Source organism: Pseudophryne corroboree, chromosome 11, assembly GCF_028390025.1.
Source record: "Pseudophryne corroboree isolate aPseCor3 chromosome 11, aPseCor3.hap2, whole genome shotgun sequence".
Classification (NCBI taxonomy): domain Eukaryota; kingdom Metazoa; phylum Chordata; class Amphibia; order Anura; family Myobatrachidae; genus Pseudophryne; species Pseudophryne corroboree.
In genome coordinates this window covers 179,908,766-179,934,031 of record NC_086454.1, presented here as the reverse complement: position 1 = coordinate 179,934,031, position 25,266 = coordinate 179,908,766, and the positions used below count along the sequence as shown (strand labels likewise).

General features: G+C 47.6%; 1 protein-coding gene across 3 annotated transcripts in view; it reads left to right on the top strand.

Moving 5' to 3' along the window:
- Positions 1-25,266, top strand: part of RELA (RELA proto-oncogene, NF-kB subunit) — a 162,851-nt gene that overhangs the window by 32,529 nt on the left and 105,056 nt on the right. For all 3 annotated transcript variants that reach the window (XM_063945121.1, XM_063945120.1, XM_063945122.1), the window contains exon 2: positions 20,150-20,191. In XM_063945121.1, the coding sequence (XP_063801191.1) occupies positions 20,150-20,191 (42 nt within the window). The remainder of the gene's footprint in view (positions 1-20,149; positions 20,192-25,266) is intronic.

Here is a 25,266-nt window from a genome sequence, read left to right as displayed (position 1 = left end):
ATGCACCCAACAAGATGGGTGCTCCTGCGTCTAAGCAGACGATTGCTCGTTGGATCTGTAGCACAATCCAACTTGCACATTCTGTGGCAGGCCTGCCACAGCCTAAATCTGTAAAGGCCCACTCCACAAGGAAGGTGGGCTCATCTTGGGCGGCTGCCCGAGGGGTCTCGGCATTACAACTTTGCCGAGCAGCTACGTGGTCAGGGGAGAACACGTTTGTAAAATTTTACAAATTTGATACTCTGGCTAAGGAGGACCTGGAGTTCTCTCATTCGGTGCTGCAGAGTCATCCGCACTCTCCCGCCCGTTTGGGAGCTTTGGTATAATCCCCATGGTCCTTTCAGGAACCCCAGCATCCACTAGGACGATAGAGATAATAAGATTTTACTTACCGATAAATCTATTTCTCGGAGTCCGTAGTGGATGCTGGGCGCCCATCCCAAGTGCGGATTATCTGCATAAATTGTACATAGTTATTGTTAACTAATTCGGGTTATTGTTGAAGGAAGCCATCTTTCAGAGGCTCCGCTGTTATCATACTGTTACCTGGGTTTAGATCACAGGTTGTACGGTGTGATTGGTGTGGCTGGTATGAGTCTTACCCGGGATTCAAAATCCTCCCTTATTGTGTACGCTCGTCCGGGCACAGTACCTAACTGGAGTCTGGAGGAGGGTCATAGGGGGAGGAGCCAGTGCACACCACCTGATCTGAAAAAGCTTTACTTTTTGTGCCCTGTCTCCTGCGGAGCCGCTATTCCCCATGGTCCTTTCAGGAACCCCAGCATCCACTACGGACTCCGAGAAATAGATTTATCGGTAAGTAAAATCTTATTTTTTTGTATAATAGGCCTTTTTTTTTTTTTTTTAAGAAGTCACAGTGCCGTGCCAGAAGCCACAGCATAATGGAAAAAAAAATGTTTTTTTTTTTTTGTTTTTTGTTTTCTCTTCAAACATTTAGTTTAAACCTAGGTGAAAATGCACAGCAGTAGCCATTTTTTCCTCGCAGCCTCAAGAGGTGTGAGAAAAAATGTGTTAAGTTTTGGCACCCAAACCCAAGTTTTTTAGATGAGTTTAGTTGCTTTGCTAAACCCGGAGTTGTCGGGTAATGGCGTCTGTTCAGAGCAACAATTAGATAGTCCCAATAGTCGGCCATTGCTATAGGCACCCTGCAGGGTGCACAGGAAACCACTGAATCAGCCTCAAAATGTCTAAAGCTGTTTTTATACATTATCTGTCCCATAATCTAAGTTTAGACAAATTTAACTGAAAACTAGGAACCAGAGCTAAAAATAAGACTCCAGCTGTTTTGTAAGGATGATATAAATGCTGGGCTTAGATTTGCAATTAGTGAGGCCACGATCCCGGGATTTTGCGCTAAAAACACCGGGAATTGAAATTTTCGGGCCTGGGCAGCGCTTAACTTGTTCCCTGACACAGCGCCTCAGCCTCCACACAGCTGCAGAAGTCGGCACAGAATTCAGTTGCCGCCTGGCATTGCTATTACCCCACTACGGGATCTATACATTGCAGCTGCCGGAGGCGAAGTGCTGGATCCTGCTTAATAATCTCACGCTGCAACCCTAATGCGGCCATAGAAGCTGGCACAGGTATCAGCTGCTCTCACCTCACAGTGGGGACCAAGGCTTATGTCGAATTGTATTCTCTATTATGTTATTTCTCTGACGTCTTAGTGGATGCTGGGACTCCGTAAGGACCATGGGGAATAGCGGCTCCGCAGGAGACAGGGCACAAAATAAAAGCTTAAGGATCAGGTGGTGTGCACTGGCTCCTCCCCCTATGACCCTCCTCCAAGCCTCAGTTAGATTTTTGTGCCCGGCCGAGAAGGGTGCAATCTAGGTGGCTCTCCTGAGCTGCTTAGAATAAAAGTTTAGTTTAGGTTTTTTTATGTTCAGTGAGTCCTGCTGGCAACAGGCTCACTGCATCGTGGGACTAAGGGGAGAAGAAACGGACTCACCTGAGTGCAGAGTGGATCGGGTTTCTTAGGCTACTGGACATTAGCTCCAGAGGGACGATCACAGGTTCAGCCTGGATGGGTCACCGGAGCCGCGCCGCCGTCCCCCTTACAGAGCCAGAAGAGACGAAGAGGTCCGGTGAAATCGGCGGCAGAAGACATCCTGTCTTCAGACTAAGGTAGCGCACAGCACCGCAGCTGTGCGCCATTGCTCTCGGCACACTTCACACTCCGGTCACTGAGGGTGCAGGGCGCTGGGGGGGGAGCGCCCTGAGACGCAATATAACAGTATATACCTTAGGTGGCAAAAAGAATACATCACATATAGCTCCTGGGCTATATGGATGTATTTTAACCCCTGCCGTTTTTACACAAAAAAGCGGGAGATAAGGACGTCGTGAAGGGGCGGAGCCTATCTCCTCAGCACACAAGCGCCATTTTCCCTCACAGCTCCGCTGGAAGGACGGCTCCCTGACTCTCCCCTGCAGTCCTGCTTCAGAATCAGGGTAAAAAAGAGAAGGGGGGGCATTTTTGGCAGCAAATAACGATAATAACAGCAGCTATAAGGGAATAACACTTATATAAGGTTATCCCTGTATATATATATAGCGCTGGGTGTGTGCTGGCAGACTCTCCCTCTGTCTCTCCAAAGGGCTAAGTGGGGTCCTGTCCTCTATCAGAGCATTCCCGGTGTGTGTGCTGTGTGTCGGTACGCGTGTGTCGACATGTATGAGGAGGAAAATGATGTGGAGGCGGAGCAGTTGCCTGTGTTGGTGATGTCACCCCCTAGGGAGTCGACACCTGACTGGATGATTGTATTTAAACAATTAAGTGATAATGTCAGCAATTTGCAAAAAACTGTTGACGACATGAGACAGCCGGCAAATCAATTAGTGCCTGTCCAGGCGTCTCAGACACCGTCAGGGGCGCTAAAACGCCCGTTACCTCAGTGGGTCGACACAGACCCTGACACAGATACTGAGTCTAGTGTCGACGGTGACGAGACAAACGTAATGTCCAGTAGGGCCACACGTTACATGATCACGGCAATGAAAGAGGCATTGAACCTTTCTGACACTACAAGTACCACAAAGAAGGGTATTATGTGGGGTGTGAAAAAACTACCAATAGTTTTTCCTGAGTCAGAGGAAATAAATGAGGTGTGTGATAAAGCGTGGGTTTCCCCCGATAAAAAACAGCTAATTTCTAAAAAATTATTAGCATTATATCCCTTCCCGCCAGAGGTTAGGGCGCGTTGGGAAACACCCCCTAGGGTAGATAAGGCGCTCACACGTTTATCTAAACAAGTAGCGTTACCGTCTCCTGATACGGCCACCCTCAAAGAACCAGCTGATAGAAGGCTGGAAAATATCCTAAAAAGTATATACACACATACTGGTGTTATACTGCGACCAGCAATCGCCTCAGCCTGGATGTGCAGTGCTGGAGTCGCATGGTCGGATTCCCTGACTGAGAATATTGATACCCTGGATAGGGACAATATTTTGTTAACTATAGAACATTTAAAGGATGCATTACTATATATGCGTGATGCACAGAGGGATATTTGCACCCTGGCATCAAGAGTAAGTGCTATGTCCATCTCTGCCAGAAGAGCGTTATGGACGCGACAGTGGTCAGGGGATGCGGATTCCAAACGGCACATGGAAGTATTGCCGTATAAAGGGGAGGAGTTATTTGGGGCTGGTCTATCGGACCTGGTGGCCACGGCAACGGCTGGAAAATCCACCTTTTTACCCCAGGTCACTTCACATCAGCAGAAAAAGACACCGTCTTTTCAAACTCAGTCCTTTCGTTCCCATAAGTACAAGCGAGCAAAAGGCCACTCCTTTCTGCCCCGGGGCAGAGGAAGAGGAAAAAGACTGCACCATGCAGCCGCTTCCCTGGAGCAGAAGCCCTCCCCTGCTTCTGCCAAGTCTTCAGCATGACGCTGGGGCTTTACAAGCAGACTCAGATATGGTGGGGGCCCGTCTCAAGAATTTCAACGCGCAGTGGGCTCACTCGCAAGTGGATCCCTGGATTCTACAGGTAGTATCGCAGGGGTACAAACTGGAATTCGAGGCGTTTCCCCCTCGTCGGTTCCTGAAGTCTGCTTTACCAAAGTCTCCCTCCGACAGGGAGGCAGTTTTGGAAGCCATTCACAAGCTGTATTCCCAGCAGGTGATAATCAAGGTACCCCTCCTGCAACAAGGAAAGGGGTGGTATTCCACGCTGTTTGTGGTACCGAAGCCGGACGGCTCGGTGAGACCAATTTTAAATCTGAAATCCTTGAACACTTACATAAAAAGGTTCAAATTCAAGATGGAGTCACTCAGAGCAGTGATAGCGAACCTGGAAGAAGGGGACTATATGGTGTCTCTGGACATCAAAGATGCTTATCTCCACGTCCCAATATACCCTTCTCACCAAGGGTACCTCAGGTTTGTAGTACAAAACTGTCATTATCAGTTTCAGACGCTGCCGTTTGGATTGTCCACGGCACCTGGGGTCTTTACCAAGGTAATGGCCGAAATGATGATTCTTCTACGAAGAAAAGGCATTTTAATTATCCCTTACTTGGACGATCTCCTGATAAGGGCAAGATCCAGGGAACAGTTAGAAGTCGGAGTAGCACTATCTCAGGTAGTGTTACGTCAGCACGGGTGGATTCTAAATATTCCAAAATCGCAGCTGATTCCAATGACACGTCTACTGTTCCTAGGAATGATTCTGGACACAGTCCAGAAGAAGGTGTTTCTCCCGGAGGAGAAGGCCAGGGAGTTATCCGAGCTAGTCAGGAACCTCCTAAAACCAGGCCAGGTCTCAGTGCATCAGTGCACGAGGGTCCTGGGAAAAATGGTGGCTTCTTACGAAGCGATTCCATTCGGAAGATTCCATGCAAGAACGTTTCAGTGGGATCTACTGGACAAATGGTCCGGATCGCATCTGCAGATGCATCAGCGGATAACCCTGTCGCCAAGGACAAGGGTGTCTCTCCTGTGGTGGCTGCAGAGTGCTCATCTACTAGAGGGCCGCAGATTTGGCATTCAGGATTGGATCCTGGTAACCACGGATGCCAGCCTGAGAGGCTGGGGAGCAGTCACACAGGGAAGGAATTTCCAGGGCTTGTGGTCAAGCATGGAAACATCTCTTCATATAAACATTCTGGAACTAAGGGCCATTTACAATGCCCTAAGTCAAGCAAAACCTCTGCTTCAGGGTCAGGCGGTGTTGATCCAATCGGACAACATCACGTCAGTCGCCCACGTAAACAGACAGGGCGGCACGAGAAGCAGGAGGGCAATGGCAGAAGCTGCAAGGATTCTTAGCTGGGCGGAAAATCATGTGATAGCACTGTCAGCAGTGTTCATTCCGGGAGTGGACAACTGGGAAGCAGACTTCCTCAGCAGACACGACCTTCACCCGGGAGAGTGGGGACTTCACCCAGAAGTCTTCCACCTGATTGTAAACCGTTGGGAAAAACCAAAGGTGGACATGATGGCGTCACGTCTAAACAAAAAACTGGACAGATATTGCGCCAGGTCAAGGGACCCTCAGGCAATAGCAGTGGACGCTCTGGTAACGCCGTGGGTGTACCAGTCAGTGTATGTGTTCCCTCCTCTGCCTCTCATACCAAAAGTACTGAGAATCATAAGAAGGAGAGGAGTAAGAACTATACTCGTGGTTCCGGATTGGCCAAGAAGGACTTGGTACCCGGAACTTCAAGAGATGCTCACGGACGAACCGTGGCCTCTACCTCTAAGAAAGGACCTGCTACTGCAGGGGCCTTGTCTGTTCCAAGACTTACCGCGGCTGCGTTTGACGGCATGGCGGTTGAACGCCGGATCCTGAGGGAAAAAGGCATTCCAGAAGAAGTCATCCCTACTCTGGTCAAAGCCAGGAAGGACGTAACCGCAAAACATTATCACCGCATTTGGCGTAAATATGTTGCGTGGTGTGAGGCCAAGAAGGCCCCTACAGAGGAATTTCAACTGGGTCGTTTCCTTCATTTCCTGCAAACAGGACTGTCTATGGGCCTAAAATTAGGGTCCATTAAGGTTCAAATTTCGGCCCTGTCGATTTTCTTCCAGAAAGAACTGGCTTCAGTACCTGAAGTTCAGACATTTGTAAAAGGGGTGCTGCACATACAGCCTCCTTTTGTGCCTCCAGTGGCACCTTGGGATCTCAATGTGGTGTTGAGTTTTCTAAAGTCACATTGGTTTGAACCACTTTCCACTGTGGACTTAAAATATCTCACATGGAAGGTGTCGATGCTGTTAGCCTTGGCTTCAGCCAGGCGTGTGTCAGAATTGGCGGCTTTATCATATAAAAGCCCTTACTTAATTTTTCATTCTGACAGGGCGGAATTGAGGACTCGTCCTCAATTTCTACCTAAGGTGGTTTCTGCATTTCACATGAACCAACCTATTGTGGTACCTGCGGCTACCAGGGACTTAGAGGACTCTAAGTTGCTTGACGTTGTCAGAGCCTTGAAAATATATGTTTCCAGGACGGCTGGAGTCAGAAAATCTGACTCGCTGTTTATCCTGTATGCACCCAACAAGCTGGGTGCTCCTGCTTCTAAGCAGACGATTGCTCGTTGGATTTGTAGTACAATTCAGCTTGCACATTCTGTGGCAGGATTGCCACAGCCAAAATCAGTAAAAGCCCATTCCACAAGGAAAGTGGGCTCATCTTGGGCGGCTGCCCGAGGGGTCTCGGCTTTACAACTTTGCCGAGCAGCTACTTGGTCAGGGGCAAACACGTTTGCTAAATTCTACAAATTTGATACCCTGGCTGAGGAGGACCTGGAGTTCTCTCATTCGGTGCTGCAGAGTCATCCGCACTCTCCCGCCCGTTTGGGAGCTTTGGTATACTCCCCATGGTCCTTACGGAGTCCCAGCATCCACTAGGACGTCAGAGAAAATAAGATTTTACTTACCGATAAATCTATTTCTCGTAGTCCGTAGTGGATGCTGGGCGCCCATCCCTAGTGCGGATTGTCTGCAATACTTGTATATAGTTATTGTTACAAAAATTCGGGTTATTATTGTTGTGAGCCATCTTTTCAGAGGTTCCTTTGCGTTTATCATACTGTTAACTGGGTTCAGATCACAAGTTGTACGGTGTGATTGGTGTGGCTGGTATGAGTCTTACCCGGGATTCAATATCCTTCCTTATTATGTACGCTCGTCCGGGCACAGTATCCTAACTGAGGCTTGGAGGAGGGTCATAGGGGGAGGAGCCAGTGCACACCACCTGATCCTTAAGCTTTTATTTTGTGCCCTGTCTCCTGCGGAGCCGCTATTCCCCATGGTCCTTACGGAGTCCCAGCATCCACTACGGACTACGAGAAATAGATTATCGGTAAGTAAAATCTTATTTTCTCTTACGTCTTAGAGGATGCTGGGTACTCCGTAAGGACCATGGGGAATAGACTGGCTCCGCAGGAGACATAGGCACTAAAAAGAACTTTAGGTATGGGTGTGCACTGGCTCCTCCCTCTATGCCCCTCCTTCAGACCTCTGTTTAATACTGTGCCCAGAGGAGACTGGGTGCACTACAGGGAGCTCTCCTGAGCTTCCTGGAATAAGAGTATTTTGTCAGGTTTTTTGTGTTCAGGGAGACCTGCTGGCAACAGGCTCCCTGCATCGTGGGACTGAGGAGAGAGAAGCAGACCTACTTAAATGTTAGGCTCTGCTTCTTAGGCTACTGGACACCATTAGCTCCAGAGGGAGTCAGAACGCATGTCTCCCCTTGCAGTTCGTCCCGGAGCCGCGCCGCCGTCCTCCTCGCAGAGCCGGAAGATAGAAGCCGAGTGAGTATGAGAAGATAGAAGACTTCAGAGGCGGCAGAAGACTTCAGAGCTTCACTGAGGTAACGCCATTGCTCCCACACAGAACACACACAGCGCACACTGTTGGGTGCAGGGCGCAGGGGGTCGCCCTGGGCAGCAATGTTAAAACCTCTAGGTCTGGCTAAATACTGTATATACACTTGGTTGTGGTATATTTAAGAGGTCCCCGCCAGTTTGTTTAAAATAGTGCGGGACCGAAGCCCGCTGCTGAGGGGGCGGAGCTTGTCCCTCAGCACTCACCAGCGTCATTTTCCTCCACAGCACACGCTGAGAAGCTGGCTCCCCGGACTCTCCCCTGCTGATCACCGGTGACAGAGGGTTTTAAAGAAGGGGGGGGGGGGCACTTATTTGGCGCAGTATATATATATATATATATATATATATATATATATATATATATATATATATATATATATATATATATATATATATATAATAAAAAGTGCTTTATCTGGGTATTTTTTACCAGGGTTCTTGGCGCTGGGTGTGTGCTGGCAGACTCTCTCTCTGTCTCTCCATAGGGCCTTGTGGGGGAACTGTCTCCAGATTAGAGATTTCCCTGAGTGTGTGGGGTGTCGGTACGTGCATGTCTGAAGCGGAAGGCTCTTCTAGGGATGAGGTGGAGCGCATGAGTGTGGTGTCCCCGTCGGCAACGCCGACACCTGACTGGTTGGATATGTGGAATGTTTTAAATGCAAATGTGAATTTATTGCACAAACGGTTGGACAAAGCAGAGGCCAGGGAATGTACAGGGGGTCATACCCTGCCTTTCCCTATGTCACAGGGGCCTTCTGGGTTTCAAAAACGCCCACTTTCTCCAGTAGTAGACACTGATACCGACACGGATTCTGACCCCAGTGTCGACTATGATGATGTGAGGTTGCAGCCAAAGTTGGCTAAAAGTATTCATTATATGACTATTGCTATAAGGGATGTGCTGCATATCACAGATGACCCCTCTGTACCTAACACGAGGGTCCACATGTTTAACGAAAAGAAGCCTGAGGTTACTTTTCCCACTTCATATGAACTAAATGAGTTATTTGAGAGTGCTTGGGAAACTCCAGCCAAGAAACTACTGATTCCCAAAAGGATTCTTATGGCTTATCCTTTACCGATTAAGGACAGGATATGGTGGGAATCCTCCCCAAGGGTGGACAAAGCGTTGACACTCCTTTCCAAAAAGGTGACGCTGCCGTCTCAGGATACAGCAGCCCTCAGGGATACTGCGGATCGCAAGCAGGAGACTTCCTTGAAGTCAATTTACACACATACTGGTACATTACTCAGACCGGCAATAGCGTCGGCTTGGGTTTGTAGTGCTGTAATAGCGTGGACTGATACCTTATCTGCTGATATTGACACGATGGATAATTAAACTATGTTATTGACTCTGGGTCATATTAAGGATGCGGTCCTTTATATGAGAAATGCTCAGAGGGATGTGGGCATACTGGGTTCCAGAGCGAACGCTATGGCGATTTCTGACAGACGAGCCCTGTAGACGCGACAGTGGACAGGTGATGCCGACTCGAAATGGCATATGGAGGTTTTGCCTTACAAAGATGAGGAATTGTTTGGGGACGGTCTCACGGACCTAGTTTCCACGGCTACTGCAGGTAAATCAATTTTTTTTGCCTTATGTTTCCTCACAGCCTAAGAAAGCGCCACATTATCAGATGCAGTCCTTTCGGTCGCATAAATCCAAGAGAGCTCGGGGATCTTCCTTTGCCAGAGGTAAGGGGAATGGGAAAAAGCTGCCAGCTACAGCCAGTTCCCAGGAACAGAAGTCCTCTCCGGCTTCTACTAAATCCCCCGCATGACGCTGGGGCTCCGTTGAGGGAGCCCGCCCCAGTGGGGGCACGTCTTCGACTTTTCAGCCATGTCTGGGTTCACTCTCAGGTGGATCCCTGGGCAATAGACATTGTTTCCCAGGGGTACAGGCTGGAATTCGAAGAGGTGCCTCCTCGCCGGGTTTTCAAATCGGCACTGCCGGCTCCTTCCCCGGAGAGGGAGGTAGTTTTAGCGGCAATTCAAAAATTGTGCCTTCAACAAGTGGTGGTCAAAGTTCCCCTGCTTCAGCAGGGGATGGGCTATTATTCAACCCTGTTTGTGGTCCCGAAGCCGGACGGTTCGGTCAGACCCATTCTGAATTTAAAATCCTTAAACCTATACTTAAAGAGGTTCAAGTTCAAGATGGAATCGCTCAGAGCGGTCATCGCCAGTCTGGAAGGGGGGGATTATATGGTGTCCCTAGACATAAAGGATGCATACCTTCATGTCCCCATATATCCACCTCATCAGGCGTTCCTGAGGTTTGTGGTGCAGGATTGTCATTACCAATTTCAGACGTTGCCGTTTGGACTTTCCACGGCCCGAGGATTTTTACCAAATTAATGGCAGAAATGATGGTGCTCCTGCGCAAGCAGGGTGTCACAATTATCCCATACTTGGACGATCTCCTGATAAAAGCGAGATCGAGAGAACAGTTGCTGGACAGCGTATCACTCTCCCTGAGGGTGTTGCAACAGCACGGCTGGATTCTCAATCTCCCGAAGTCACAGTTGGTTCCAACGACTCGATTGCCTTTCCTAGGTATGATTCTAGACACGGAACAAAAGAGGGTCTTTCTCCCGATGGAAAAGGCCCAGGAACTTCAGGGCTTGGTCAGGGACCTGTTGAAGCCAGAAAGGGTGTCTGTACATCACTGCACGCGAGTTCTGGGAAAAATGGTGGCGTCTTACGAGGCCATTCCATTCGGCAGGTTCCATGCGAGGACTTTTCAATGGGACCTTCTGGACAAGTGGTCCGGATCACATCTACAGATTCATCAAATGATCAGCCTGTCCCCCAGGGCCAGGGTATCTCTCTCCTGTGGTGGCTCACCTTCTAGAGGGTCGCAGGTTCGGCATTCAGGACTGGGTTCTGGTAACCACGGACGCGAGCCTCCGAGGCTGCGGAGCAGTCACGCAGGGAAGAAACTTCCAGGGTCTGTGGTCAAGCCAGGAATCTTGTCTGCACATAAATGTGCTGGAATTAAGGGCCATATACAACGGCCTTCGGCAAGCAGAGACCTTACTTCGAGGTCTACCGGTTCTGATTCAGTCAGACAACATCACAGCAGTGGCTCATGTAAACCGCCAAGGCGGCACAAGGAGCAGAGTCGCAATGGCAGAAGCCTCAAAGATTCTTCGATAGACGGAGAGTCATGTCAGTGCTCTGACAGCAGTCTTCATTCCGGGAGTGGACAACTGGGAAGCAGACTTCCTCAGCAGACACGATCTGCATCCCGGAGAGTGGGGACTTCATCAGGAAGTCTTCGCAGAAATTGCAAATCAGTGGGGTCTGCCTCAAATAGACATGATGGCATCACGCCTCAACAGGAAACTTCCGAGATATTGCGCCAGGTCAAGGGACCCTCAGGCGGTTGCAGTGGACGCACTGGTGACACCGTGGGTGTTTCAGTCGGTCTATGTGTTCCCTCCTCTTCCCCCTCATCTCAAGAATACTGAGAATCGTAAGACGAAGAGGTGTACAGACAATTCTCATTGCTCCAGATTGGCCTCGAAGGGCCTGGTATCCGGATCTGCAGGAAATGCTCACAGAGGATCCGTGGCCTCTTCCTCTCAGGGAAGACCTGTTACAACAAGGGCCTTGTCTGTTCCAGGACTTACCACGTCTGCGTTTGACGGCATGGCGGTTGAACGCAGGATCCTAGCGGAGAAGGGCATTCCGGATGAGGTAATTCCTACTCTGATAAAGGCTAGGAAGGAGGTGACAGCGAAACATTATCACCGTATATGGAGGAAGTATGTGTCTTGGTGCAAAGCCAGGACTGCTTCTCCGGAAGAATTCCATCTGGGCCGTTTTCTCCACTAAGGTTCAGATTTCGGCCTTATCCATTTTCTTTCAAAAGGAATTGGCTTCTCTTCCAGAAGTCCAGACTTTTGTGAAAGGGGTGCTGCATATCCAGCCTCATTTTGTGCCTCCGGTGGCACCATGGGACCTTAACGTGGTGTTACGTTTTCTTAAGTCTCACTGTTCAAGTCAAACAGTTGAATTGAAGTATCTCACTTGGAAAGTGGTCATGTTGTTGGCCTTGGCTTCGGCACGGCGAGTGTCTGAGTTGGCGGCTTTGTCTCACAAAAGCCCTTATTAGATTTTCCATGTGGATTGAGTTGAGTTGCGGACTCGTCCTCAATTTTTGCCTAAGGTGGTTTCTTCTTTTCATATGAACCAACCTTATGTGGTGCCTGTGGCTACAATGGACGTGGAGGATTCCGCGTCCCTGGATGTGGTCAGGGTATTGAAAATTTATGTGACCAGAACGTCTCGGGTTAGGAAAACAGAGGCCCTGTTTGTCCTCTATGCAGCCAACCAGGTTGGCGCTCCTGCTTCTAAGCAGACTATTGCTCGCTGGGTCTGTAACACGATTCAGCAGGCTCATGCTACGGCTGGATTGCCATTGCCAAAATCGGCAAAGGCCTATTCCACTAGGAAGGTGGGATCTTGGGCGGCTGCCCGAGGTGTCTCGGCATTACAGCTTTGCCGAGCAGCTACTTGGTCGGGTTCAAACACCTTTGCAAAGTTCTACAAGTTTGATACCCTGGCTGATGAGGACCTCATGTTTGCTCAATCGGTGCTGCAGAGTCATCAGCACTCTCCCGCCCGGTCTGGAGCTTTGGTATAATCCCCATGGTTTTTACGGAGTCCCCAGCATCCTCTAGGACGTAAGAGAAAATAAGATTTTAAACCTACCGGTAAATCTTTTTCTCCTAGTCCGTAGAGGATGCTGGGCGCCCGTCCCAGTGCGGACTTCCTTCCTTCTGCAAGACTTGTATATAGTTATTGCTTGCACAAGGGTTTTTTGTTGCAGTTGTGATCGGTCTTTGACTGATGATGTTTTGTTTCATAATGTTGACTGGTTCGTATAGTCCAAGTTATATGGTGTGGCTGGTATGAATCTTGCCCTTGGATTTCCAAAATCCTTTACTCGTACTGTCCGTCTCCTCTGGGCACAGTTTCTCTTACTGAGGTCTGGAGGAGGGGCATAGAGGGAGGAGCCAGTGCACACCCATACCTAAAGTTCTTTTTAGTGCCCATGTCTCCTGCGGAGCCCGTCTATTCCCCATGGTCCTTACGGAGTCCCCAGCATCCTCTACGGACTAGGAGAAAAAGATTTACCGGTAGGTTTAAAATCTTATTTCTCTATCGTCCTAGTGGATGCTGGGGTTCCTGAAAGGACCATGGGGAATAGCGGCTCCGCAGGAGACGGGGCACAAAAAGTAAAGCTTTAGGATCAGGTGGTGTGCACTGGCTCCTCCCCCTATGACCCTCCTCCAAGCCTCAGTTAGATTTTTGTGCCCGGCCGAGAAGGGTGCAATCTAGGTGGCTCTCCTAAAGAGCTGCTTAGAAAAGTTTAGCTTAGGTTTTTTATTTTACAGTGAGTCCTGCTGGCAACAGGATCACTGCAACGAGGGACTTAGGGGAGAAGAAGTGAACTCACCTGCGTGCAGGATGGATTGGCTTCTTGGCTACTGGACATTAGCTCCAGAGGGACGATCACAGGTACAGCCTGGATGGTCACCGGAGCCTCGCCGCCGGCCCCCTTGCAGATGCTGAAACGAGAAGAGGTCCAGAATCGGCGGCAGAAGACTCCTCAGTCTTCTTAAGGTAGCGCACAGCACTGCAGCTGTGCGCCATTTTCCTCTCAGCACACTTCACACGGCAGTCACTGAGGGTGCAGGGCGCTGGGAGGGGGGCGCCCTGGGAGGCAAATGAAAACCTTTTTTGGCTAAAAATACCTCACATATAGCCTCCGGGGGCTATATGGAGATATTTAACCCCTGCCAGAATCCGTTAAGAGCGGGAGACGAGGCCGCCGAAAAAGGGGCGGGGCCTATCTCCTCAGCACACAGCGCCATTTTCCCTCACAGAAAGGCTGGAGGGAAGGCTCCCAGGCTCTCCCCTGCACTGCACTACAGAAACAGGGTTAAAACAGAGAGGGGGGGCACTAATTTGGCGTTAGAAATATATAAAAAAGATGCTATAAGGGAAAACACTTATATAAGGTTGTCCCTATATAATTATAGCGTTTTTGGTGTGTGCTGGCAAACTCTCCCTCTGTCTCTCCAAAGGGCTAGTGGGTCCTGTCCTCTATCAGAGCATTCCCTGTGTGTGTGCTGTGTGTCGGTACGTGTGTGTCGACATGTATGAGGACGATGTTGGTGAGGAGGCGGAGCAATTGCCTGTAATGGTGATGTCACTCTCTAGGGAGTCGACACCGGAATGGATGGCTTATTTAGGGAATTACGTGATAATGTCAACACGCGCCAAGGTCGGTTGACGACATGAGACGGCCGACAAACAATTAGTACCGGTCCAGACGTCTCAAAAACACCGTCAGGGGTTTTAAAACGCCCGTTTACTTTAGTCGGTCGACACAGACACAGACAGGGACACTGAATCCAGTGTCGACGGTGAATAAACAAACGTATTCCTTATTAGGGCCACACGTTAAGGGCAATGAAGGAGGTGTTACATATTTCTGATACTACAAGTACCACAAAAGAGGGTATTATGTGGGATGTGAAAAATCTACCGTAGTTTTTCCTGAATCAGATAAATTAAATGAAGTGTGTGATGATGCGTGGGTTCCCCCCGATGGAAAATATGGGCGGTATACCCTTTCCCGCCAGAAGTTAGGGCGCGTTGGGAAACACCCCTTAGGGTGGATAAGGCGCTCACACGCTTATCAGAACAAGTGGCGGTACCGTCTATAGATAGGGCCGTCCTCAAGGAGCCAGCTGACAGGAGGCTGGAAAAATATCATAAAAAGTATATACACACATACTGGTGTTATACTGCGACCAGCGATCGCCTCAGCCTGGATGTGCAGAGCTGGGGTGGCTTGGTCGGATTCCCTGACTAAAAATATTGATACCCTTGACAGGGACAGTATTTTATTGACTATAGAGCATTTAAAGGATGTATTTCTATATATGCGAGATGCACAGAGGGATATTTGCACTCTGGCATCAAGAGTAAGTGCGATGTCCATATCTGCCAGAAGATGTTATGGACACGACAGTGGTCAGGTGATGCAGATTCCAAACGGCACAAAGGTGTATTGCCGTATAAAGGAAGAGGAGTTATTTGGGGTTGGTCCATCGGACCTGGTGGCCACGGCAACTGCTGGAAAATCCACCGTTTTTACCCTAAGTCACATCTCTGCAGAAAAAGACACCGTCTTTTCAGCTTCAGTCCTTTCGTCCCTATAAGAGTCATATCTGCCCAGGGATAGAGGAAAGGGAAGAAGACTGCAGCAGGCAGCCCATTCCCAGGAACAGAAGCGTTCCACCGCTTCTGACAAGCTCTCAGCATGACGCTGAGACCGTACAGGACCCCTGGATCCTACAAGTAGTATCCCAGGGGTACAGTTTGGAATGTCGAGACGTTTCCCCTGCGCAGACTCCTGAAGTCTGCTTTACCAAGGTCTCCCTCCGACAAGGAGGCAGTATGGGAAAAAATTCACGAGCTGTATTCCCAGCAGGTGATAATTAAATTACCCCTCCTACAACAAGAAAAGGGGGTATTATTCCACACTATATTGTGGTACTGAAGCCTGAAGGCTAGGTGAGACCTATTCTAAATCTAAAAAAATTTGAACACTTACAAAGGTTCAAATCAAGATGGAGTCACTCAGAGCAGTGATAACGAACCGGGAAGAAGGGGACTATCTGGTGTCCCGAGACATCAGGGATGCTTACCTCCATGTCCCAAATTTGCCCTTATCACTAAGGGTACCTCAGGTTCGTGGTACAGAACTGTCACTATCAGTTTCAGACGCTGCCGTTTGGATTGTCTACGGCACCCCGGGTCTTTACCAAGGTAATGGCCGAAATGATGGTTCTTCTTCGAAGAAAAGGCGTCTTAATTATCCCTTACTTGGACGATCTCCTGATAAGGGCAAAGTCCAGGGAACAGTTGGAGGTCGGAGTAGCACTATCTCGGATACTGTTACAACAGCAGGGGTGGATTCTAAATATTCCAAAATCGCAGCTGATCCCGACAACAAGTCTCCTGTGCTTAGGGATGATTCTGGACACAGTCCAGAAAAAGGTGTTTCTCCCGGAAGAGAAAGCCAGGGAGTTATCCGAGCTAGTCAGGAACCTCCTAAAATCAGTGCATCATTGCACAAGGGCCATGGTAAAAAAATGGTGACTTCCTTCGAAGCAATTCCAGTCGGCAGATTTCATGCAAGAACTTTTCAGTGGGATCTGCTGGACAAATGGTCCGGATCGCATCTTCAGATGCATCAGCGGATAACCCTATATCCAAGGACAAGGGTGTCTCTCCTGTGGTGGTTACAGAGTGCTCATCTTCTAGAGGGCCGCAGATTCGGCATTCAGTTTTGGATGTTGGTGACCACGGAGGCCAGCCCGAGAGGCTGGGGAGCAGTCACACAAGGAAAAAATTTCCAGGGAGTGTGATCAAGTCTGGAGATTTTTCTCCACATAAATATAGCTAAGGGTAAATTTATAATGCTCTAAGCTTAGCAAGACCTCTGCTTCAAGGTCAGCCGGTATTGATCCAGTGGGATAAAACATCACGGCAGTCGCCCACGTAAATAGACAGGGCGGCACAAGAAGCAGGAGGGCAGTGGCAAAAACTGCAAGGACTTTTCGCTGGGCGGAAAATCATGTGATCGCACTGTCAGCAGTGTTTCATTCCGGGAATGGAAACTGGGAAGCAGACTTCCTCAGTAGGCACGACCTCCACCCGGCAGAGTGGGAACTTCATGGGGAAGTTTTCCACATAATTGTAAACCGTTGGGAATTACCAAAGGTGGACATGATGGCGTCCCGTCTGAACAAAAAACGGGACAGGTATTGCGCCAGGTTAAGAGACCCTCAGGCAATAGCTGTGGACGTTCTGGTAACACCGTGGGTTTACCAGTCGGTGTATGTGTTCCATCCTCTGCTTTTCATACCTAAGGTACTGAGAATTATAAGACGTAGAGGAGTAAGAACTATACTCATGGCTCCGGATTGGCCAAGAAGGACTTGGTACCCGGAACTTCAAGAGATGCTCACAGAGGACTTATGGCCTCTGCCGCTAAGAAGGGACTTGTTTCAGCAAGTACCATGTCTGTTCAAAGACTTACCGCAGCTGCGTTTGACGGCATGGCGGTGGAACGCCGGATCCTAAGGGAAAAGGCATTCAGGAAGAGGTCATTCCTACCCTGGTCAAAGCCAGAAAGGAGGTGACCGCACAACATTATCACCACATGTGGCGAAAATATGTTGCGTGGTGTGAGGCCAGGAAGGCCCCACGAAGAAATTTCAACTCGGTCGATTCCTGCATTTCTTGCAAACAGGAGTGTCTATGGGCCTCAAATTGGGGTCCATTAAGGTTCAAATTTCGGCCCTGTCGATTTTTCTTCCAGAAAGAATTGGCTTCAGTTCCTGAAGTCCAGAAGTTTGTCAAGGGAGTATTGCATATACAACCCCCTTTTGTGCCTCCAGTGGCACTGTGGGATCTCAACGTAGTTCTGGGATTCCTCAAAACACATTGGTTTAAAACCAGTCAAATCTGTGGATTTGAAGCATCTCACATGAAAAGTGAACATGCTCTTGGACCTGGCCTGGACCAGGCGAGTGTCAAATTGGTGGTTTTTTTTTCTCAAAAAAGCCCATATCTGTTTGTCCATTCGGACAGGGCAGAGCTGCGGACTCGTCCCCAGTTCTCTCCCTAAGGTGGTGTCAGTGTTTCACCTGAACCAGCTTATTGTGGTGTCTTGCGCCTACTAGGGACTTGGAGGACTCCAAGTTGCTAGATGTGGTCAGGGCCCTGAAAATATAGGTTCCAGGACGGCTGGAGTCAGGAAAACTGACTTGCTGTTATCCTGTATGCACCCAACAAACTGGGTGCTCTTGCTTTTAAGCAGACTTTTGCTAGTTGGATGTGTAATACAATTCAGCTTGCACATTCTGTGGCAGGCCTGCCACAGCCAAAATATGTAAATGCCCATTCCACAAGGAAGGTGGGCTCATCTTGGGCGGCTGCCCGAGGGGTCTCGGCTTTACAACTTTGCCGAGCGGCTATTTAGTCAGGGGCAAACACGTTTGTAAAATCCTACAAATTTGATACCCTGGCTAAGGAGGACCTGGAGTTCTCTCATTCGGTGCTGCAGAGTCATCCGCACTCTCCCGCCCGTTTGGGAGCTTTGGTATAATCCCCATGGTCCTTTCAGGAACCCCAGCATCCACTAGGACGATAGAGAAAATAAGAATTTACTTACCGATAATTCTATTTCTCGGAGTCCGTAGTGGATGCTGGGCGCCCATCCCAAGTGCGGATTATCTGCATTACTTGTACATAGTTACAAAAATCGGGTTATTATTGTTGTGAGCCATCTTTTCAGAGGCTCCGCTGTTATCATACTGTTAACTGGGTTCAGATCACAGGTTGTACAGTGTGATTGGTGTGGCTGGTATGAGTCTTACCCGGGATTCATAAATCCTTCCTTATTGTGTACGCTCGTCCGGGCACAGTACCTAACTGAGGCTTGGAGGAGGGTCATAGGGGGAGGAGCCAGTGCACACCACCTGATCCTAAAGCTTTACTTTTTGTGCCCTGTCTCCTGCGGAGCCGCTATTCCCCATGGTCCTTTCAGGAACCCCAGCATCCACTACGGACTCCGAGAAATAGAATTATCGGTAAGTAAATTCTTATTTTTTGCACAGTATTGGTCTTACTTTTATTCAGCTAATTTACATTTTTTCTGCATCAAAATATTTCTTTTGTTTCCTTGGATTCTACCTTTTTTTCTTTTTTTTTTTTTCTTAAATGTGATGTAACCTTTATAGTGTTAAAATGAATCCCAGTTAAGATATAAGATCATTATATCATTTGAACCATTTATGGCACAATATTTTTCCATTTTGCAAATAAGATGAATAAAAAGTGGGCAACCACTTCTGAAGGCATACTTTGTAGTCTAACTAGGTAAAGTTATGTCATGTTGCATAAATTGTTGCTAGAGGGGCATATGTTTATGTATTTAAGTTTGTTTAGGGATGTTGAGCAGGGTTTTTTTTACTTCCACTTTATGCCAGCTCTTACTATCGGAGTCCTTTAATCACACCTCTAGTTTTTAAGATTTGAAGGCTGCGGGAGCTGCTGATCATGCATGGCAATGGGGTACCATAACTGGGTTGTGCCACAGGAGAACTCTTGTAGGCTGGAGTGACCAGTGGTTATCAGCGGCGAGGCCCTGGTCAGTTGTATCTAAGAGGGGTGTGTTTTGAAATGTATGAAGGGATGGGTAATTTTAATTGAATTATGGAGGTCATGGGTAATTAGTTTAGTGCTTTGTAGTGGAGGGCATGGGAAATTAGTGCAGTAATTTGCTAAGTGGTGTGTCAGATGTTGAGCGGCGAATAGGAAGACCAATCTTCCTGTTGATTTTGAGATTCATTTAAGCGAGGAAAGGTGGGTGACGGGAACACCAGACTCTGGGAGTTGATAAGTTGTTGAAGCTTCTTAGAAAAAAAAAAAAAATGTTTGTACCTTTTGCAGTATTTATAAGGTGGAGATGACATGACTGGGAGAGATTTGAATACGGGTAATAAAGCACAGAGCGGAGTCAAGTATGACAATAAGACCGTGGTGCTATGGGGCAAGGGTCAAAAGCGTAGCTTTACTTTGCTTCGTAAGTGATGATCACCCTTCAGCAGCTGTGGCTTTATTAATAGAGGCCAAAGGCACTATTGGAGAATTCTGATTTCTCCATGGTCAGCCTTTTAGTACATTTTGGAGAAGTGATCATAACCGTGTTTTCACTGAAATTGATGAATATAGGTGTTATCCCCATTTGATACATGTACACCTTTGCGAAAAGGGAAGGTGATCAGTTCGGTTTTGGAAATGTTCAGCTTTAGGTAGAGTTGGCAAAGCCATGTGTAGATAGCAGCGAGACAGCTGATTACAGAAGGGGAGAAGTCCTAGGAGAGAGAGATTTGGGTGTCTTCAGTCTAAAGGTCCTACTGGAGACAGCAAGGGGTTTCTAGTTCCCAAAAAGAAGAGGTGTACAATAATAAAAGTAGAGGAATGAGAACAAGTTCTTCTGGGGCCTACAATGAAAACTGGGAGTGGAGGAGTGGCTATGTCAGAGGTAGAAACAATAAAGGAGTGGGAAGGGAACTAGAAATGCACTCTGAAGAGGGCCAATGGAGTAAATGATGATCAACAATGTTGAAATTGATATTGGTGCATTAGTATCTTACATTTTTTTTTTCTCTTAATTTTCCTTGTAGATCTAATAAATTCGCTAATGTCCAAAGACTGGATGATGTCAAGTAAGAAACTATATAATCGATCTGATCATTTGAGTGTTCTTACCCTCCTCGCACTTGAGTCATCGAGCTTTCTGCCTGCAATTTTTTTTTTTCTTTCTGCAAAAAATAAAAAAAATTATATATATATATATATATATATATATATATATATATATATATATATTCCACTGTTGCTAAATTAGCAAGCTGCATGTCACTCCGTTGTAAAAAAGTGCTTTTAAAGCATTTTTTTACAACGGAGTGACGTGCAGCTTGCTAATTTAGCAACAGTGGATCTTTATACATTACAGCACGAGCACCCAGCATTACCAATACCAGCAAGAGAGTGCCGGATCATCCAAGGTACATATATATATATATATAAATAAATAAATATACATTTTTTTTTTTTTTTTTTTTAAATCTTTTTTTAGTTTCTTTTCTCTCTCATCCACTAGGGGACACTGGGACTTAGACAGCCGAGGTGTGAAGAATGGAGCCCGGAGGTAGCACAATGTAAAAAAACAAAAGTGTACTGCTGGCTCCTCCCCCTTCACGTCCCTCCAGTCTGTGCCATGGCGGTGGAAGCACAAAAGGGAGCGGCTTTGTGTAACAAGGGAAGGGGGTGGAGTTACAAAGCACTAATTGCGCGTACTTCTCTGATTCTAAAGCCGGTACATTTATCTCGCAAAGGACGCTGCTGACAGTTCCTGAGGAGGGGGAGCATCGGAGATTTAAACAAACCTGAGAAAAGTTAAGCTGTCATAACAGTTGGTGGTGTGTGGTTTATAAACGTCTGGTTGGTACAAACATTTGTTTATTTTTTTTAAGATATAATAACCAGCTGTATGAATCTCCCCCTTTTTCATTGCTATCCATATCCTTACAGTCTTTCTCCATCTATTCTAATAGAGTGAAAGGGCTGCTGGGTTGTGTATGTGTGTTTTTAACATGGCGTTAAAAGCACCAACAAGACCACTAAAATTTGCTACGTGTGTTCTAAATGTGAGAAAAAGAACACAAGTTTTGGCAGCTCCGGGGTGGGCAACGCATGTTTGTATGGCCCCACAGGCCGGGAGCTGTGGTACCTCAGGGACATGGGGAAAATGCCTTGGCAGATATTACTAAGGAAATGGCTGAATCTCGCAAGCAACATTTAGAATGGGCTGCGGGCTTTTCTAATACTATGGAGGAATTCCTAATTAGACTTACACCGCCAGCGCAGGTAGGAAAGACTGTGCACAAATCTGTAAAGAGGCCTCTTCCTGTTCTGCATGAAGTATCGGAAGAGGAAGAGGGTCTCTTGGCAGATGAGGATTTAGTCTGAGTCAATAGAGGATGTATTTGAGGTTACTCCTCAGGAGGAGGATTCTGAGGATAAGGGTTTGGAATCCCTTATTGAGGCAGTAAAGCAGGTCCTTAACTTCAAGGAAGAAGAGATCAAGGAACCTGAAGTTTTCGATCTGTTGGAGTCACAAAAACAGCAATCAGCTGTATTTCCTATTCCTCAGACACTCCAGGAACAGATGGGAGAAGCATGGAAGCAGCCAGACAGGCGTTTCCAATTACCCAAGAAGTTTACAGTAAATTCTCCCCTACCTAAAGGGGTTATGTCCAAATGGGAGGTGCCACCTATTGTGTATGCGTCTTTGGCTAGATTAAAAAAAAAAAAAAAAGACAATCTTACCAATACCAAATGTGACTTCACTGACGGATGCGAAGTCACATTTGGTATTGGTAAGATTGGATACTAAGTTGCATTGCAGTACAACTTAGTATCCAATCTTGCGTTGCAGTGAAGTCACATTTGGTATTGGTAAGTTGGATACTAAACTTAAATCCCATCTTTTTGGCAGCAGGAGCATCCCAGAGACCTACGCTGGTAAGCACCTGAATTAATAAAGCTATCGAGGCTTGGGCTTGACAGATAGTTTGAGCAGTGGTGAAAGACAATAACCAGGAGGAGATATCTTGCATGGTGCTGTATATTCATGAGTCACTTATCTTTGCCAAGCTGTAAAGGATGCTAGCAGGATAGCATCTCACATTTCGGCTTCTGCAGTATCTGCCAGACGAATTCTGTGGCTCAGAGTCTGGCAGGTGATTTCGGATTCAAAGAAGGCAGTAGAGGCTATCCCTTATGTTAGGGAGACTTTGTTTAGTCCAGAGTTAGACAAATGGATTTCGCAGGCCATGGCTGGAAAATTTACTTTCCTGCTTACTACGTATCCTAGAGCCGCTCCAGTAGTAAGAAGGAGCTACTCTGGTCCCGTTCTTACTTCCTGTAGGACACGGTCTTTCGTCGCAAGACAGACTCGTGGAAACAGAGGTAGCGACCATTCTCAGTCAACAGCCTGAAAACAGGATTCAAAGCCCACCTACAAAACCGTGGCATGACAGTCTCTCAGCTCATCTTGGGCCCCCCCAAAGTGGGTGCCAGGTTGATACGGTTTCAGGAAGCCCTAGCCGAAACCTCTCCAGAAGTCTGCATCAACAACATAGTCTCCCAGGGATACAAAATAGATTTCTAGTCCTTCCTCACAGTCAATTCTTTACTACTGGCCTACATCGGTTCCCTCAAAAGGCGGGGGCATTGAAAGCAGCAATCCAAAAATGACTTATAACAGAAGTAATCATGCCAGTTCAGGTACCACAAAGAGGGATGGGTTTTTATTCCAATCTTTTTGTAGTTCCCAAACCAGATGGTTCAGTCAGTGCCATTCTAAATACAAAGGTGTTAAATCCATTTCTGACTGTTTACCGGTTCAAGATGGAATCTATACAGTCGATCATTGCAGGCTTGGAACAACAGGAATTCATGGTGTCGATGGACATAAAGGACGCATACCTACATGTTCCAATTTGGACGCCACATCAAGCACACCTGAGGATCTTCACAAATATCATGGCAGTCATGGTAGCGAAATTGAGGTCAATAGGGGTCACAACAATACCTTATTTGGACGATCTTCTTATCAAGGCCCGTCCCTGGAATTCTTGATCCGGGATGCGCAGATCAGTTACCAAATTCTGATTTAACACGGTTGGATTATGAACTTAAAAACAATCCAACTTAAAACCAACACAAAGAATTCAATTATTGGGTCTCATCCTGGATACAATACGGTTGAGAGTGTTCCTTCCGGAAGACAAATATTCAGGACGTCAGGGACATGGTGCGCCAGGTTTTACAGAATCAGACTGTGTCTCTACACCTTTGTATACGGCTTTTAGGGAAGATGGTGGCATCTTTCGAAGCGATTCAATACGGAAGACTACATTCCAGGCTGTTTCAGATAGATCTGATTGCACAAGGGGCAGGCGGGCACTTGTTCCTACACAGAAGAATTCGCTTGTCACCTCAGGCCAGGACTAAATTGGTTTGGTGGTCGGTACACAGGAACCTATCAGCAGGAAAGCAATTTGGAATCTGGGATTGGATCATTTTAACAACTGATGCAAATCTCAGAGGTTGGGGTGCAGTGCTGAGCAACCATCTATTTCAAGGGAGATGTCACCGTCCGAGAGCCGTTTGTCGATAAATGTGCTGGTACTATGAGCCATCTATGGTGCGCCTCTACAAGTGGAGAGCCTACTACGAGCACAGCATGTGAGCTTGCTATCGGACAATGTGATAACAACAGCGGCGTATATAAACCAAAGGAGGATCGAAGAGCCGCATGGCCTTAAAGGAGGCAACAAGGATTCTGTCTTGGACAGAGAAGCACAACATAATCCTGTCGGTGGTCTTCATTCCAGGAGTGGAAAACTGGGATGCAGATTACCTCATCCATCAGGACATGCATCCAGGAGAGTGGAGTCTGCACCCCCAAGTCTTCGACGCAGTAGTAAGACGGTGGGGGTTACCACAGGTAGATCTCATTGCCTCTCGGAACAATCGACTTCCAAGATATGTGGGCAGGACACTGGATCCAGCAGCAGAGGCAGTGGACGCGCTAGCAATTCACTGGCCTTAGGAACTGGAATACATATTCCCATCGTTTCCCCTGTTACTGAGGGTGCTAAAAAAGGTGAAACAAATAGCGTAGGTAATTCTCATAGCACCGGACTGGCCCCGCAGAAGTTGGTTCTCGGATCTGAAATTACTCCTCGCGGAGGAACCATGGAGGCTGCCGCACAGAGAGGATCTGTTGGCACAGGGCCCATTTCTACACCCAAGCCTGAGCCGCCTATATTTGACAGCGTGGCTCTTGAGACCAGGATACTAAAAGACCGGAATCTGCTGTTCCTACCATGTTAGCGGCAAGAAAGCTGATTACTGCGGCACTTATAGAGTCTGGTAGAAATACATGGAATGGTGCCAGCCTAAGAGTTGGAACCCAAGAGTTCCGCCTTACCAGATTGTTGAGCTTTCTACAAACTGGTTTGGAAGGAGGATTGAGGCTATAGTCCTTCAAAGGCCATGTCTCTGCTCTTTCAAAATTTTTTCCAACAACGTCTGGCGTCCTTGCAGGAGGTACAGACATTTTTACACGGGGTGTTGAGACTACAACCACCCTTTCGTTCTCCCATGGCTCCGTGGGACCTTAACTTGGTGTTAGTCTTTTTGAGAGATGATCACTTCGAGCCTTCGGAATGGGCAGATCTTAAATATGTGACCTGGAAGACTGTCTTACTTCTTGCTTTGGCATCGGCAAGGAGGGTATCGGAATTGGGAGCCCTGTCCTGTAAGAGCCCTTTCCTAGTTTTACATGAGGATAGGGCGGAACTCCGTACTAGGGCAGAGTTTTTACCTAAGGTGGTTTCTGGATTTCACATAAACCAGCCAATTGTGGTACCATCTTTTCTGGGTTTGTCAGAGGGGGATTGTTCCCTGTATGTGGTCAGGGAATTAAGGGTTTACGTACAAGCTACGAGTTCCCTTAGGTCAGATGTTTTGTTTGTACTGTATGATGGCCCCAGGAGGGGTTGGCCAGCTACAAAACAAACGGCCAGGGGTCACAACGGCCAGCTATGCACTTCTGTTTTTTTACGTTGTGCTACCTCCGGTCGCCATTCTTCACACACCAGCTGTCTAAATTCCAGTGTCCCCAAGTGGATTCAGAGAAATGGATTTATTGGTAAGTACCAAAATC